The sequence below is a fragment of the Miniopterus schreibersii genome (assembly GCF_964146895.1).
Source record: "Miniopterus schreibersii genome assembly, chromosome: 18".
NCBI classification, from domain to species: Eukaryota; Metazoa; Chordata; class Mammalia; order Chiroptera; family Miniopteridae; genus Miniopterus; species Miniopterus schreibersii.
In genome coordinates, this window is record NC_138121.1 from 40,305,013 (window position 1) to 40,320,306 (window position 15,294).

The 15,294-nt window shown below is 48.5% G+C and overlaps 2 protein-coding genes across 6 annotated transcripts in view; one reads left to right on the forward strand and one right to left on the reverse strand.

The window, feature by feature from the left end:
* The window catches only part of ZNF276 (zinc finger protein 276), a 28,304-nt gene extending 22,216 nt beyond the window's left edge, over window positions 1–6,088 (forward strand). For 4 of the 5 annotated variants that reach the window (XM_081119399.1, XM_081119395.1, XM_081119397.1 and 1 more), the window contains 2 exons: window positions 2,306–2,405; window positions 2,478–6,088. In XM_081119399.1, the coding sequence (XP_080975525.1) occupies window positions 2,306–2,405; window positions 2,478–2,727 (350 nt within the window). In that variant the 3' untranslated portion in view covers window positions 2,728–6,088. Of the gene's footprint in view, window positions 1–45; window positions 2,406–2,477 lie in introns of those variants that run through there. The other variant, XM_081119398.1, reaches the window with a different exon arrangement.
* FANCA (FA complementation group A) overlaps window positions 3,097–15,294 on the reverse strand; it is a gene marked incomplete at its 3' end in the record, with an annotated part of 48,901 nt that continues 36,703 nt past the window's right edge. Inside the window, exons 31-43 of the mRNA XM_081119412.1 lie at window positions 11,548–11,632; window positions 10,052–10,221; window positions 9,448–9,550; window positions 8,586–8,645; window positions 8,351–8,455; window positions 7,357–7,466; window positions 6,289–6,427; window positions 4,924–4,986; window positions 4,421–4,523; window positions 3,967–4,042; window positions 3,620–3,776; window positions 3,395–3,487; window positions 3,097–3,204 (exon numbers count right to left, since the gene is read on the reverse strand). Coding sequence (XP_080975538.1) covers window positions 3,097–3,204; window positions 3,395–3,487; window positions 3,620–3,776; window positions 3,967–4,042; window positions 4,421–4,523; window positions 4,924–4,986; window positions 6,289–6,427; window positions 7,357–7,466; window positions 8,351–8,455; window positions 8,586–8,645; window positions 9,448–9,550; window positions 10,052–10,221; window positions 11,548–11,632 — 1,372 coding nt within the window. The remainder of the gene's footprint in view (window positions 3,205–3,394; window positions 3,488–3,619; window positions 3,777–3,966; window positions 4,043–4,420; window positions 4,524–4,923; window positions 4,987–6,288; window positions 6,428–7,356; window positions 7,467–8,350; window positions 8,456–8,585; window positions 8,646–9,447; window positions 9,551–10,051; window positions 10,222–11,547; window positions 11,633–15,294) is intronic.

Genomic DNA, 15,294 nt, shown 5'->3' on the forward strand with positions numbered 1-15,294 from the left:
GCCGCCAAGGGAAAAAGAATGAGAAAGATTCCTGATGTCTTCCAGAAGGAAGCAAAGGCTGAGTCTCGTCGTCCCGTGATGATGGGAAAACAGATTAGGAGACAGGTGGCATAAGACGGAGAAGGAATGGAAAAGAGTCTCGGGTGAAGAATATAGTCAGAGGCTGCCTCGGAAGACTAGGTCCGTGATCTTTGGAGAGAGCTGATTGCCAAAGGGAACGGGACAGGACTCAATCTAGAAAGATCCTCTGCGATATCGGAGACAAGAGAAATGAAACTGTAACACAGGAGAACTAATATATGTAGACTAAGTGAAATAAGAGAAACTGAACCAATTTATAAATTCTATGTATTCCTTGAACCCAGATCTTTCTGTGCACAGTGTCGGAGACAAAGGAGAGGGGAGGCCCCCAAAGGGACCCTCTCAGATGTCCGTCTGTCCGCTGCCTCGCGGCAATAAGTTTGGCCTTGACTAAGGTGCACCCATATAAACCCCGGGCCTGGTCGGCCAAAGCTGAGTCATCGTTGTTGTTGCGGCCGACTACAGAGGTGGATTGGGGCCCATTCAGATCCCGTAGCGAAAGCTGTGGGACTACAGACACATTCACTCGACATTCATTCAGAGGTTATGACATTCCCACCCAACAAAACCTGACTGGGACCTCTATAGGTCTGGGGAGGTGATCAATCTCCCCCTTGAGCAGATTTTCAGAACCAGGTAAATCCCTCCATCGGCGTCCTGACCCAAGGAGGGACCCCACACAATCGGATCAGCCATGTTTGGCCCCAGTTGGCAAGAACTCAGAGACTAGTCTAACCAGGAAATAATTTAAAATTACTCCTTACCCCCAGAGGCGTCCTGAGGGACTCCAAACAGATAGATGGCTATAGGGCATCAGCTTTTGACCTGTAGGGGAAAAGTCCTCGTCTCGGGGCCCTGGAACTTCTTCAGGGGGAAACCCTCCCCTCCTCAAAGAGGAGGTCCCTGGTGGGCCAGTTGCAGAGGCCCGGCAGCATGGAGAAATTTTAGAATTAGATCTCACTGGGGCCTCCAGATGTTATACACATCTTATGCGATACTAACAGAGACCGAATTGACCATTTGGAGATTTATTAGCAGGTAACTGCAAGCGGGCTGCTGCCCTAAACAAGCTTGCAGCCCCGAAGTTTTTGCAGGGAGAGTATAAAGGCAAAAACCACATTCTATTTGGCTAAGGGGGGCAGGTGGGGGACTAGCAAAGCAGCACACAGACGCTAAGCGCTAATTAACCTTCTTCGGTTAGCTATTCCCTGGAATTTTGTGGGCGGAAATCTTTTACAAAGAGCCAGGGGAGGGGAAGAGGTCATTGTTTTCTACCAAATTTTGTTGCTGTTGCTTATCTTCAAAGTAGTGATTGTAAGGGTAGAAAATGGGAGTGCTATACTTTAGTTTCAGTGACACCATTTCCCTGTGGTTTTTGCTCTAAGCGTTCTTGCACATGTTGAGTTCCTGACACAATCATTCCCTAAGGTTGGGTCTTCAAAGTTTGTCTCAGTCCAGACACTAGTCTCAACCATTAGCTATTTTAAAAGGCACAATAGTAGACAGACCATAGTCTTTCAGGGTGGGTTGCACCTAGGCAGGGAGAAGCCTAAGGCTATTTGTAGGTGAGCAGGTGGGACGTGATGCTTGGGTAGAAGCGTGTGGCTGCTGCCCAGGTGCACATCCACGAATGGAATCAGTGGTGTACAGTTTGACCGTTTAATTTTGCTCAAAAGTGTAAGATATTGTTTCCTAAAGTGGGTGCCCCCATGGTGGGTCCGATGTGGGGTGATTTCTGGAGTAGCAATAGCTGAGACTTAAGATGTGGCTTCCTCTAAGAATTTGTGCTTAGGTAAATAGAGGACCTTCTAAGATGTTTAAAAAAACTGGCTTCAAATGTGCAGTGGATTTAGATCCAGGGTGGGGAACCTTTTTTCTGCCAAGGGCCATTTGGATATTTATAACATCATTTGTGGGCCATACAAAATTATTAACTTAAAAATTAGCCTTCTATATTTGGTCATTCAGTTAGCTCACCCCTAATGTGGTGACTGGAACTGCTTCTCTTTGGTGAAGCCTTGGCAGGGCCAGACCATGATTTCATTTCATATGTCCCCCACCCGATTTAGAGGAAGCTCCAGCCATGGGTTGGAGGGCTCCATTAACCATTTGTATGAATATTGTCCTTCATCTAAGTAAAATTAAGTCAGCAAGGTCCCTGCTTAGGCACTGAGTGTAGGAAGGTGGGCCTTTCTGGGGCCTGTGCTCACCTGTCTCTCCTCAGAGGTGCGGAACTACATCTGTGACGAGTGTGGACAGACCTTCAAGCAGCGGAAACACCTCCTCGTCCACCAGATGCGGCACTCGGGAGCCAAGCCTCTGCAGTAAGTGTGCGCCAGTGCCTCCTTGTGCCACACTGGCACCCAAATCCTTGCTCACTTCCCTTTGTCCCCCAGGTGTGAAGTCTGTGGGTTCCAGTGCCGGCAGCGGGCATCCCTCAAGTACCACATGACCAAACACAAGGCTGAAACTGAACTGGATTTTGCCTGTGACCAGTGTGGCCGGCGGTTTGAGAAGGCTCACAACCTCAATGTGCACATGTCGATGGTCCACCCTCTGACGCAGACCCAGGACAAGGCCCTGCCCCTGGAGCCACCACCACCCAGGACCACGGAGGGTCAGGCTGTGAAGCCCGAGCCCACCTGAAGGTGCTCCAGCACCTGAACTCAGCAGGTGGTAGATGGGGTTGAAGGATGACTTTCATAGTTCCTCACACGAGACCTTGAAGGCACAGCTTTGCTCACTCTAGAAAGCCCCCATGCTAAACCCCACCCCTTTGCTGGAAGGTGGGTGGCTCGGTGCAGGGACCAGGTAGCCTTTCTGTGTCCACTCTGGGACCAGCATTTTACTTTCCTATGAACACTGACTTGGGGCCAGATACAAACTTTAAATAATTGATTCCTGTTCCCTACTAAAGCAAAAGGAGATTTGTATTCCACTTTTTAGTGCAACAAGAGCTCCATGTCATGCTCGTAATAAATTATTTACAAAGGAGTGGTGCATGTGGGGGTGCAGTCAGAAGAGGTGGGGCTCCTGGGAGAAGCCAGTGTCCTGCATAGCCTGCTGCCTGCTCAGGAGGGCGGCACTCATTTCTGGGTCACTGTCTCCACGAGTAGCCAGCAGCTGTAAGAAAACACCATGCTCAGGGTAGCACAGACCCAAACCAAGGACACAGGGAGGGAAACTGGTGACCACAGCCGACCAGAAAGTGACCAAGTGTGGACTTCCGCATCCCTCATGCTTACAGTGATTTGAATTTTAAAACAAGCACCAAGGGGGGGGGAACCCACCGAGGTGAACATCTGGGTGTTACCTCTGCCATGTTTGAGAAGCTCTTTCTGGGGCACCGAGGTATTGATTGTAGCAGGAAAAGACGAGCTTTTGTTATCAGGCCAACAGGGCCGCCCTAGAGAGGACAGGCAGAGCCACAGTCAGGGTGCCCACACGTGTGCCAGAAAGGGCCATCACCAGAGAGAGCTTGCCATGTGGGCCTGTAGGATGTGCCATCTGCCTGGACACAGCCCACCCTTGCACCTGCCTGGCCCTGGAGCTCCTGGCTCCTGCCGCCTGCAGTCAAGAGTACACCTGTCTCCCCGGCTACAAAGAGGCAAAGCAGCTTCAGGTACATGTCCACAGCAACATGCAGGAAGGCGTCATCCTGGATGAGGGTGTCTTCATCAAAGTAGGAGAGGAGGCTGAAGGTAAGACTACATGTCAGTTAACACCAAGACCTCCCAGAGATAAATGCCGTCAGCACAGGAAGTTACGGACGGGCCACCTCTCCCATCTGGAGGGAGACCCACAGTGGTCAGGGAAGGCCCCATGCGTGTGAGCTCCTTTTGAGAGGGACAGCACTGTGGCCTGACCAGAACAGAGGGGAGTTACCTGTAGAAGGCGACTGGCAGCAGCTTGACATGCTGTTCCGGGGCCAGGTGGAGGAGGACGTGTCCCAGGCCAGCATCTGCAACCCAAAGGGCTCAGTCAGCCCTGGATGTCTCCCTCCAGGAGACCAGTGTCTTCAGAGGACTATGTGTACCTCTGGGGGCCAGGCAGGTGGACCCCCCACATGACAGCCCACTGCCACTTTGGGGTCCTTAGTGTTCCACTAAATTCTTTTCCTTAAACAAGCTTATACTATACTGCTTTTGTCCTGATGAAAATTTAGGGGTTTATGTGCTTTGCAAGAAGATAACCATTTGAAAGTTGCTTCTGAAGAGACTCAAATGTCAGAGGTCACAGTCTGACCCTACTGGGTCAACTGCACTCCTAGCTGATGGCGGGTGACTAGGAGACACAGGCCACCCACCCATTCACTATGAGGTCTCAGTGGATTTCTTACCTGTCTCTGTCAACTGAAAGAGTGGCAGCCAGGACACTTTCCTCTTCTCCAAACACCTCAAGATCTCGGCACAAATGTCCAAAGCCCTCAGGGAGTCGACAGCCTGTGACCCACAGAAGCAGGAGAATTACTCAGGTGGCAGTGGCTATACAGCTGACGTTTCTTGCTGGGTCTAGAGCTGGGCATGTGGGGAAGTGGGACCACCCTCTTCACAGAAGGGAGACTTTCCCTGTTACAGAGTGTCACCCAGCGACCTCTGATGGAAGCTCAACCAGGAGGTGGCGGCCAGAGACTGGGCACCCAAGTATTGAAGTAAAACATCAAAACAAAGGCCCATGGCTGAGGGGTTTCCACTTCAGTGAGCACAGGACTCTCCTGAGAAACCTGGGGAAGGTTCCAGAACCGCCCCTCCAACCTGACTCAATAGGGCTGGGGGCACCTGGGGACCTGCAGTTTCAAGCACCCTGGGGAAGAGCCTCCTTAGCTGATGAGCGATCACGTACGTGTGGGGTCAGATGTGACGACAGCAAGCCCAGCAGGGAAAAGAAAAACAGGACAACCAGCAGCTGCAAATACAAAAAGGGACACTTGCAACGTGAAGTCACCCATGCTGTTCCTGCAGAGCAGTTCTAAGTGGCGCACACACATTCCTCACCACCATTTACTGGTCCAGGGCACAAGCTCCTCCTCTTTGTGGGTCTTCTCAGAAAGAAAAATTTCGAATCACTTATAAACAGAGAAGTTAATTGCATTAAATTATTACTGACTAGGTCATCTTTATACTTGTCTTTAAACCAGGCATTGCCAGGGGTCTCCCTGGGGTAGGAGTGTTCCTGCCACAGATACCTCACCTGTGCAGTGAGCTACCAGCTCAGCCTTGCTTCCCCCGGCTTCCTGTCCAGAAGTGTTTGTAAAACCCTAGAGGTAACCCACAGGCTCCATCCTGCCTCTCCCAACCCTGACCCCAGGGGAGCACTCAGGCTTGGTGGGGTCTCTCTGAACCCTATCCCTTTGATACACCAGGCCTGAAGGCTTTGGAGCCACTCAAATCCCTTCCAACAGAGCAACCTAAAAGTAATCATGGAATAATCTTATTTGTAGGTTTTTTTACTTTACATTGTAATTACCAAAATTACCTTGGCTCAGTAATTGACTTAGTTTCCAAGCAGGTGGGCACATGCTGAGCTGACAGATGGACCCTGGCTCTCCGCTAACTTAAGTGAGTGGGCGCTCTGGGTATAGACAGGTCCCAGGGCTCCCAGTTGGGATGTTTCAAGGCACCAGCTTGGAATGTAGAGTACCTTCCCTCTACCCATGCCATCTCTTGGCAGTGCCTGACTGTGATGCACGTGAACCAAGGCTGTAGGAGCAGACACAAGGTTCCACTGGACAATGGAACCTGCCCTGAATTGTAGTGTGGGTAAGAAAAAGATAAGTGAAAGAACTTCAAAAGTGAAAAAAGGGCCCGGCCGGGCATGGCTCAGCGGTTGAGCATCGACCTAGGATCCAGGCGATCAGGGTTCGATTGCCGGTCAGGGGCACATGCCCGGGTTTCGGGCTCAATCCCGTCGGGGGCATGCAGGAGGCAGCCAATCAATGACTCATCATTGATGTTTCGATCTCTCTCTCCCCCTCTCATTTCCTCTCTCTGAAATCAATAAAGATATATAAATTAAAAAAAAAAGTGAAAAGTATTCTTTTTACTAATAAACCTGAGAGTCAAAGTCTTATTAAAGTGTCAGAATCTGCAAACTTCCTGTCTGTGCTTGGGAAAGCTCAATTCATTAGGCAAGCTCACGAACACCACTGACCGGAACACTGACAACGAGCCACTGGGAAACGAAAGGTAAGAGAAGAGCTGTCCTTGCCTCCTCCCCAGGGCAGTGCAGCCTCTCCAGGCTTCTCCTCAGGCTCCCTTTCCCAGCTTGTTGAATCGCAAAGTACAGTGCCGCGGCCGAGACCCAGGCCGGGCTTGGGGCGGGGGACACTGTGTCGGGGGACAGGAGGCTGGAAAAGAGACATACATGTGTCATCACAAAAGCCTGGCAAACCAAGTCACCACTGAAAACGTAAGGTCCTTGTTCCCAAAACTGTTACAGTGCGGAGCCTGCCTTCCTGAGACGAGCAACGAGGGGCTCAGAGTTGACAGAAACGGAGTATGCAGAGCCCAAGCCTGTGACAGGCTTTTCCCTGGTTTAGGGTCCAGTTTCTCGTTTCAGCATGCCTGTGCCCTGGACACGAGGAGCAGTAGGACCTGACCAGGGCACCTGCCCCCAGTTGCCTGACCTCTGAAAGGAGGTCGTGGGACACTGAGGCTCATGGCCCACAGTCTGCCATTAGCAGACTGCTCTGAGTGCAGTGCTGCTCAGAAAGGTTCTGCAGCAGGTTAAAAACAGGCTGGCAATTAATGGGATATAATTCACTGATTTAAGAAACTTTAATGATCTGCTCTGTAGAATTTGGCGGTGTGGAGGATTTGCTTTCCGTTTTCTAAGCAATTTCAAGCACTCGGCCCTGCAGGGAGATACACATGCACATCAGGGTTAAAAACTCATCACAGAGATGTCAGGCGGCTGGATGGGGGCTAGTGATTCCTTCTGATGACCTCACAGCACCCCCACATCCAACAGGATACTGAAAACCATCCGCCCAGCAGCCCCAGGAGGGTGAGTTGACCAGATTGCTGGCCAAGGCCCAGAAACCTAAGCAGGCTTTAATTGATCACTTGGGCTGAAATCAGTCTTTCCCAAAACGTTCTGGAACTTCTCCCTCAGAGACCTGTCAGGTAAGTTCTGCTGCTTCCCTTTCACACGGGTCCTGCAGAGCCTGCCCATATGGCACCCCTCAAGCACCTCAAGGCATCTTATAGAGATAACACAGAGCAGGTCCTAAAAAACACCCACGCTTTCTCCCTATGCCCCACTGCCAGCATCTACCTGCTGGCAAACTGCCAGGCCTCCCGCAGCCTCTGCAGCTCCTGGGGCAGTGGGCTCTGGAAGCACTTCCACCGACAGTGAAGCTCGGGCTCCAGGCGCGGCCACCACAACTGCCGGAGAGAGATCACAAGTAAACAGATCAGGGCAACTGTTTTGTGACCACTGAGGTTGGGGCAAGAGATGTCCACCTGCTGGCCAACACCCCTGCTAGCCTGGCTCACATTTATCTAACACTTCATAAGGTCAAGGGTAGGATCTTGCATACCCCATTTCAGGAAGGCTCAGAGCCGTTCCGTGAGGCACCCTCATCCTCCTGTGCCAAGGACATGGGATGGAGACCAGAGGCCTTGCCTAAGCAGTGCCTGTATGTGGCATCGGCCACACTGCCCAAGAGCTTGGCAGGGTCCCCCAACATCCCTGCTGAGAGCTGGTGTTTGAAACACAGGATAGGTCACCCACTGAGCTACAGGTCAAACACCACCACTGCCCTGGGAAGTAGCTCAAGTCCCATGTAGTTAGTGTTAGAATCTCACCAGTGAGATGGGGAAGAGAGCAAGAAAGCTGTGTTGTCAGGGTGCTAAGAAAGCCAGCAAAGACATCCCAACGTCCCACCAAGGCTGCTGGCAAGGGCTGAGGTAGCCTCTGTTCTCTGTCCTGATGCAGCAGCCAAGAGGGCAGATATAGTAAACACGAAATTACACCCACAGGAGAGCACAGGCTGCTACCGTCCAACCTCAGCCAACGCAGAATGGACAGGTTATGAACCAATGCCCCGATACATGGCTGCAAGAGCCTACTCCTTTCACATTTGCAGGTTTCCATGCTGCCCAAGGCAGGTGCAGGATGGCAGATAGGGGGACCTGTCATCCCACTTGTGTACTGACATGTTTTCCTTACACCCACTTCTCTCAAAGTTTTTCTCTTGAATTACAGTAACTGGGATGAAATTTTAGCGGGAAATAGACAACACCCCTGAGAGGAGAGCTGAGTCTACCAGAGCGGAGGTCAGAACCAAGGGGCACTCGGTTTGGCAGGCGGTCAGGGTCAGGTCAGCAGTCAGGGTGGGATCTCTGCTTCGTGAGCAGGCATAGAGCAGCCCCTGTAGAGAGAATGTGCCAGAAGTTTAGCAGTCTGCACGTGAACCCAGGCCCTGAAAGACGATATGGCTTCCAAGCAGCACCAGACACGAGGATCCAGCCCAGGTGGGAGGTAGAGGGAAAGGGAATTACCCTGAAGAAGTGGATGGTGATGTCATGTGTCAGGGCACCTCCATGGGAACAGAAGTTTCTCTGCAAAATAGTGTAGGCCAGTGAGAGAGGACCCAATGGTGGGAGGACAAGGATGGGCATCTGACAGGGTAGAGCTGTGAAGATAGCTGCCCATTCACAGCACCACCATGGACCCTGGAGGTCGGCCTTGACACACCAGCATGTTGTCCCAGAACATTCCCTGCTCACTGCCTCTCCACACATCTCCTCTGAGCAACAGGATCCCCAGCCTGCCAGAACTAACACGGGGGGCTCCAGGCACCCAGGCACCCAGTGAGGCAGGGGAGCAGCTCTGTGTACTGGATGGAACCTTAGTTCAATCTCTAGTCATAGCTGTGCTTCTCCAAAAATTAGAAAACTATCTCCGAGGTAGAAGCTGTTCCCTGAAGTGAGCAGGGGGTGCGTTTGTCACCTTACTGATCCCTCTTGGTAAGATCAGAGCCCCCAACACTGAGCCACCTGCAAAATGGAAGAGAACACGGCCAGGTGGATAACGGTGTGGTCACAGCATCACCCAGAGTCAAAATGGAAAGAGGTGCATGGTGAGCCAATGGTCTGCAACCTTCATGGGTCCAAACTATTAAGGCCAAGGGCAGTCCTGTGGAGGAGGGAGCAAGCCCGTGTCTGCAACTCACTGGCTCGTGTTGGCGGTAGGTGAGGAGGGCTGTACACCCAGCTCCAGCCAACACAGCTCCACATCCCACATGGTCAGGACCCACAACAAGGCAATTAGCTCTAAGTGACCACAGATGCAGTCATGAATTCAGGAGCCAGCCCTCAGTGACCAGATCATGTGTCATTCCCACATCCCAAGGTCACATACCAGCTCAGAGTTGACCAAGTGGAAGAACTCGGCGAAGTCAGGGGCTGGCTGTTTTGCCTGGGGGCTGCCGATGAGGACAGATGGAGGAAGGCCTAGGAGAATCCTTGGAGAGGAGGCAGCGCGTCAAAGGTGGAGGCAAGGCCTAACTTTGCTTCTCGAAAACTCAGATCTCGGGGCTGCAAGGACCTTCCCAACTTGCTCTTGGAACCAATGTGTCTGGTCTGCAGTCCCCATTGTCCCCAGCCTGGGGCTCACTGAGCACCTGGATCTCACAGTAGACACTCAACATGTGTGACCCAAAACCAGAATGTAAGTTGCGTAAGTAGCAGGGCACCAGTCTAACTAAGCAGTGCCTGTAACTGGAGGATTCCAGCATGTCACATGATTATAAACACTGTCTGAGCACACATGGTCTTCCTTATTTTGACATGAGTTCTTTTCAGCTACATCTTTCAGCAGAGGGACCCTGAGTCTGAGCAGGAAGCTTTACTCCCAAGTGCTTTCCATACCTCTGGGCCCTGCTCTCCATGGGACCCCAAGAGGATGCTATCACAGGCTGGGGAGCAGGGGGACTGAAATGAATGACAGACTCTGGTGCTGTTACCATTTGTACAGGAGTAGCTCCCGCTGTCTCTGAAGGCGAGAGGCCACATCCCATCCGCCTGCCAGAGCCTGGAGCCGGCTGCGGAAAACCCTGAAGAGGAAGTGTCCCTGAGATGGAGCGCGGCCACGGGGCACTATCGCTGAGCCCTGTTCCAGGTCAGCAGCCATCTCCTGGAAAAAATCAAGGCCGAGATGCTCACACACTTTCATCTCTGGTTCCACGTGGTTCTCTGTTGCCATATGTGAAGCACAAAAGTCCTTAGGAATTCCTGTCTGCCCCAATCAGGAGCCTGAAATGAGCCTGGGGGAGAGGTCTCCACAGGGGCTTGAAAGATAAGTGAGATAAGCCTTTTTACTTGAAATTAGAAAGTTGCAAAACTTTGCAAAAATAAGAATAGCACAAAGAACACCTTTACCAGACTCACCCACAGCTAATGTTTTATACCATTTATCATTTGCTTGTACCCTACACGTACAGTGTGAGTATGCACATGTGAGGGTGCACACGTTAGGGTGAATTACGCAGGTAAGGACCGTACACAGCAGGCACTTGATAAATGCCTAAGTGCGCACACACAGTGTCCTTGACAAGCTCAGGTGCCAGCAGAGAAGCAGCCACACTGCCCTGCTCAACACATGTGACTCTGCTGTGCCTGCCCTTCTCTCCAGTCACTGCTTCCACATCAGTCATGATGGATGTGGAGAACAGGTCAAGATGAGGGGTCAAGGGAATCAGGTCTCTTTTTGGTGGGATTTTCACTCATTTTTAAGTGAATTTCCCCCGTGCTCCAAACCACAATCTCCATGGTGTCCCTTCCATTCCCCACATTTCCTAAATCCAGGCACTGAGAGGCAGCAGGAATGCCACCAGGAAGCACGAAATCCACACACAGAACCCTATAAAACAGAACTGCTGTGCATTTCCAAAGGTAGGTTCCCATGTATATGTGGACAGAGGCAGGTGGGGCTCAGAGCCTGACCTTTATGCCCTGGGAAGGTCTGAGGAGAGCAGGCATGCTGACTGCACCCCTCTCTTGCTCTCTGAGTGCTCCCACACGGGTGAAAGAGCCTGGCTGCCTGGGGAGGTGCCAGCCAACCCAGTGACACTCCATGAACTGTAGATCCTCTGCCAGGTGGAGTCACTGACATCACTTCTCAGAGCCCAACATCCAAATGGACAGCCAAGAGTAAAGCAGAAAATAGTGGGGTAGCAACAGTTTTATTACCAAAGTTGGTATTTTCTTAATTGCCTCTATTTTCAGAAATATCCCAAAGCCTATAGATGATTCCAGCATTACAGCTTTGGTTTCTGTGTTTCTATGATGTGCACTGACCAGGTTCACAGAGCACCTGTCATCGGTCTCGGCCAGTGTGTGTGATGCGAGTTTTCATTCTGCTCAGTTGCCTTAGGACCCATTATGGATATTCATAATAAATATCTTAATAATACATGGCTTAATGCAGTGAACACACTGAGATTTGCACCTTTTAACTTACTTGCAATCTTGAAAAAATATCCCGATTTCCCTTGGAGCCACCAAGAACCAAATCAGAATTCTCTGAGTGGTCGCAACTCCTTGAGCTGAAACGAAAACAAAGTAAAAGCCTCCTGAGCACTAACTGTGCTGGAGTTCCTGCTTCTCCTGCCTCCAGAGTGGCGCGTGGCCACAGGAATCAACAAACAACAAAACCTTCTGCAGCAAAATACCAGCAACCCACATTCAGCAACATATAAAAACAATTATGTACTGTGATCTACTGGGACTTTCCCAAGAATGCAAGGTTGGTTCAACATTCAGAAATCCATTAATATAATACGCATATCTATAGAAAAACAAAAACCATCTGATCATCTCTATAGATGCAGATAAAGCAACAGACAAAATTCAATACCTTTTCAAGATTAAAAACACTCAAGCCAGGAGAAAGGAACTTCCTCAACCTGATAAAGAACATTTATGAAAAACACACAGCTAACCTCACAATGAATGATGAAAAATTGAAAGCTTTCCTCCTAAGATCAGGAACAAGACTAAGATGTCCCCTCTCACTGCTTCCACTCAACACAACAGAAGTTCTAGCCAGGACAGTTCAGCCAGAAAGAGAAGTAAAAGGTGTCCAGGTAGGAAGGAAAAAGTTAAACCATCTCTATTCACAGATGACATGATCTTATATATAGATGATCCTAAAGAATCTACAATATAAACTATTAGAGCAAATAAATGAGTCCAGCAAAGTTGCAGGATAGGAAATGTATATACAAAAAACAGTTGTATTTCAATACACTTGCAAAGAATAATCAAAAATAAAATGAAAACAATAATTCCATTTACAATGGTGTTAAAAAGAATAAAATACTTAAGGATAAATTTAACCAAGGAGGTATAAGACTTGTATGCTGAAAACTTTAACACATGTTGAAAAAATTAAAGAAGACATAAATAAATATAAGATATCCCATGTTCATAGACAGGAAGATCAGTGTTGTTAAGATGACAGTACTCTGGGGGGAGGCATAGGTGGGTAAAGGGGGAATAAATGGTGATGGAAGGAGATTTGACTTGGGGTGGTGAACATACAATACAATATACAGAGGTGTATTATAGAACTGTACCCCCGAAACCTATATAATTTTATTAAAACCAATGTCACCCTAATAAATTCAGTAAAAAAGAAAAAAAAGATGTCAATACTCCCCAAATTCATCTACAAAGACAATGCAATCCCTATCAGAATCCTATCTGATTTTGTAGAAAATGGCAAGCTGATGCAAAAACTCAGATGGAATTGCAAAGGACCCAGAATAGCAAAAAGAACCTTAAAAAAGAATAAAGTTGTCCCTGACCAGTGTGGCTTCGTTGGTTGGGGCGCCATTCCATACACAGAAGGGTTGCAGGTTCAATTCCCAGTCAGGGCACATACCTAGGTTGCAGGTTCAATCCCAGGCGGGACACCTATGGGAGGCAGTCCACTGATGATGTTTCTCTCTTTCTCTCCCCCACTTCCTCTCTCTCTCTGAAGAGCAATGAATGTGTTCTCAGGTGAGGATAAATAATAATAATAAAGTGGCTTGGTTTATATTATTTAGAAAATAAAAAGAACAAAGTTGGAGGACCCACAGTTCCCAACTTAAAACTTGGTACAAAGCTACAGTAATCAAAACAGTGTGAGGCTGGCTAAGGATGAACCTGTAGATCAACAGAAATAAACCCTCACATGTACAATCAACTGATTTTTGACAAGGGTACCAAGACCATTCAATGGGGAAGGGACAGTCTCCCTAGCAAAGGTGGTAGGAAACTGGACATCCACAAGCAGAAGAATAAAGTTGGATCCCTAACACACACCACGTACAAAAATTAACTCAAATTGATCAAAGGCCTAAATATAAGAGCTAAAACTAGAAATAGATGAATTGGGCTTCATAAAAACTTAAAACATTTATGCATCAAAGTATCCATTGATGGAGTGAAAAGATGACTTACAGAATGGGAGAAAATATGTTCAATTCAAAGGTCTGATAAGGATCTAGTATCAAGAATATATGAAGAACCCTCACAACCCAATAAAATAAGCCAATTTTAAAATGGGCAAAGGATCACCCTAGCCAGTTTGGCGGAATGGTTAGAGCGCTGGATCACGGACTGAAGGGCCCCGGGTTTGATTCTGGTCAAGGGCACATACCTCTATTTTAGGCTCGATCCCCAGCCCTGATATGTGCATGAGCGGAAGGCAACCAATCAATGTGTCTCTCTCACATCGATGTATTCTCTCTCTCCCCTTCCACTCTCTCTGAAAAGCAATGGAAAAAATATCCTCGGGTGAGGATTGAAAAAATTAAAAATGAAATAAACTGTAAAATCAATAAATAGTTTAAAAATAATAAAGTAAATAAAATAAAATGGGCAAAGGATCTGAAAAGACATTTCTCCAAAGAAGATACACGAATGGTCGACAAGTAATGAAAAGATGCTCAGTCATTAACCATCAAGAAAAAGCAAATCAGCCCGGCTGGGCGTGGCTCAGCAGTTGAGCATTGACTAGGATCCAGGTAATTGGGTTTCGATTCCCAATCAGGGCACATGCCCAGGTTGTGGGCTCAATCCCCAGTGGGGGGCGTGCAGGAGGCAGCTGATTAATGACTCTCTCATCATTGATGTTTCTCTCTCTCTCTCTCTCTCTCTCTCTCTCTCTCTCCCCCTCTCCTTTCCTCTCTCTGAAATCAATAAAGATATATTTAAAAAAAGAAAAGAAAATCAAAACCATAATGAGCCCAGCTGGACGTGACTCAGTGGTTGAGCATCAATCTAGGTTCCAGATCATGGTTCAATTCCAAGTCAGGGCACATGCCCAGGTTGTGGGCTCAATCCCCAGTGGGGGGCGTACAGGAGGCAGCTGATCAATGATGACCCTTACCATTGATGTTTCTCTCTCTCTCTCTCTCTCTCTTTCTTTCCCTTCCTCTCTCTGAAATCAATAAAGACATATTTTTAAAACAAACAAACAAAACCATAATGAAATATACATCTATATACCCACAGGGATAATTATCAAAAACCCAGATAACAACGTTGGTGATAATGGGGGAAACTGGAACACTTCCACACTGCTAATGGGAATGTAAAATGGTATAGTTTTGGGGAAAAGCCTGGTAGTTCCTTGAAAAGTTAAACATAGAGTATGACCCACAAATTCCATTCCTTGCATACGTCCAAGAAAAATAACACTGGACCACACAAGACCTGCACAAAAATATTCACAGAATTCTTCACAAAAGCCAAAAAGTGAAAACCCAAATGCCCATCACCTGATGATGGATAAACAAAACACGGTACATCCTTCAACGGGATGGACAGTCATAAATGGGAACGAAATTCTGATGCACGCTACGTGAACCTTGACAACATTCTGAGTGAGACACAAAGGACATGTATTGTGTGATTCCACTTATATGAAATGTCCAGAACAGACAAATCCATAAACAGAACATACATGTCCACCCTGCTGAGCTGTGCTCAGGAGCACACAGGAAAGCTGGAGGCCAAGAGCACCACCCCAACTTTAGTCTGCCTGAGTTGCTCCTGGCCACTATGTGCTGGTAGGAAAACGTGAAGCTGTTTGTATTGAAAGGACATGAGTGTGTAAAGAGTTGTGCTGACGGAGACTATCTACAGATTCTCATGGGCAGAGGAACAATGTGTTGTGTCTTCAGTAACCACTGCCTATGTCACAACAGGATTTTTT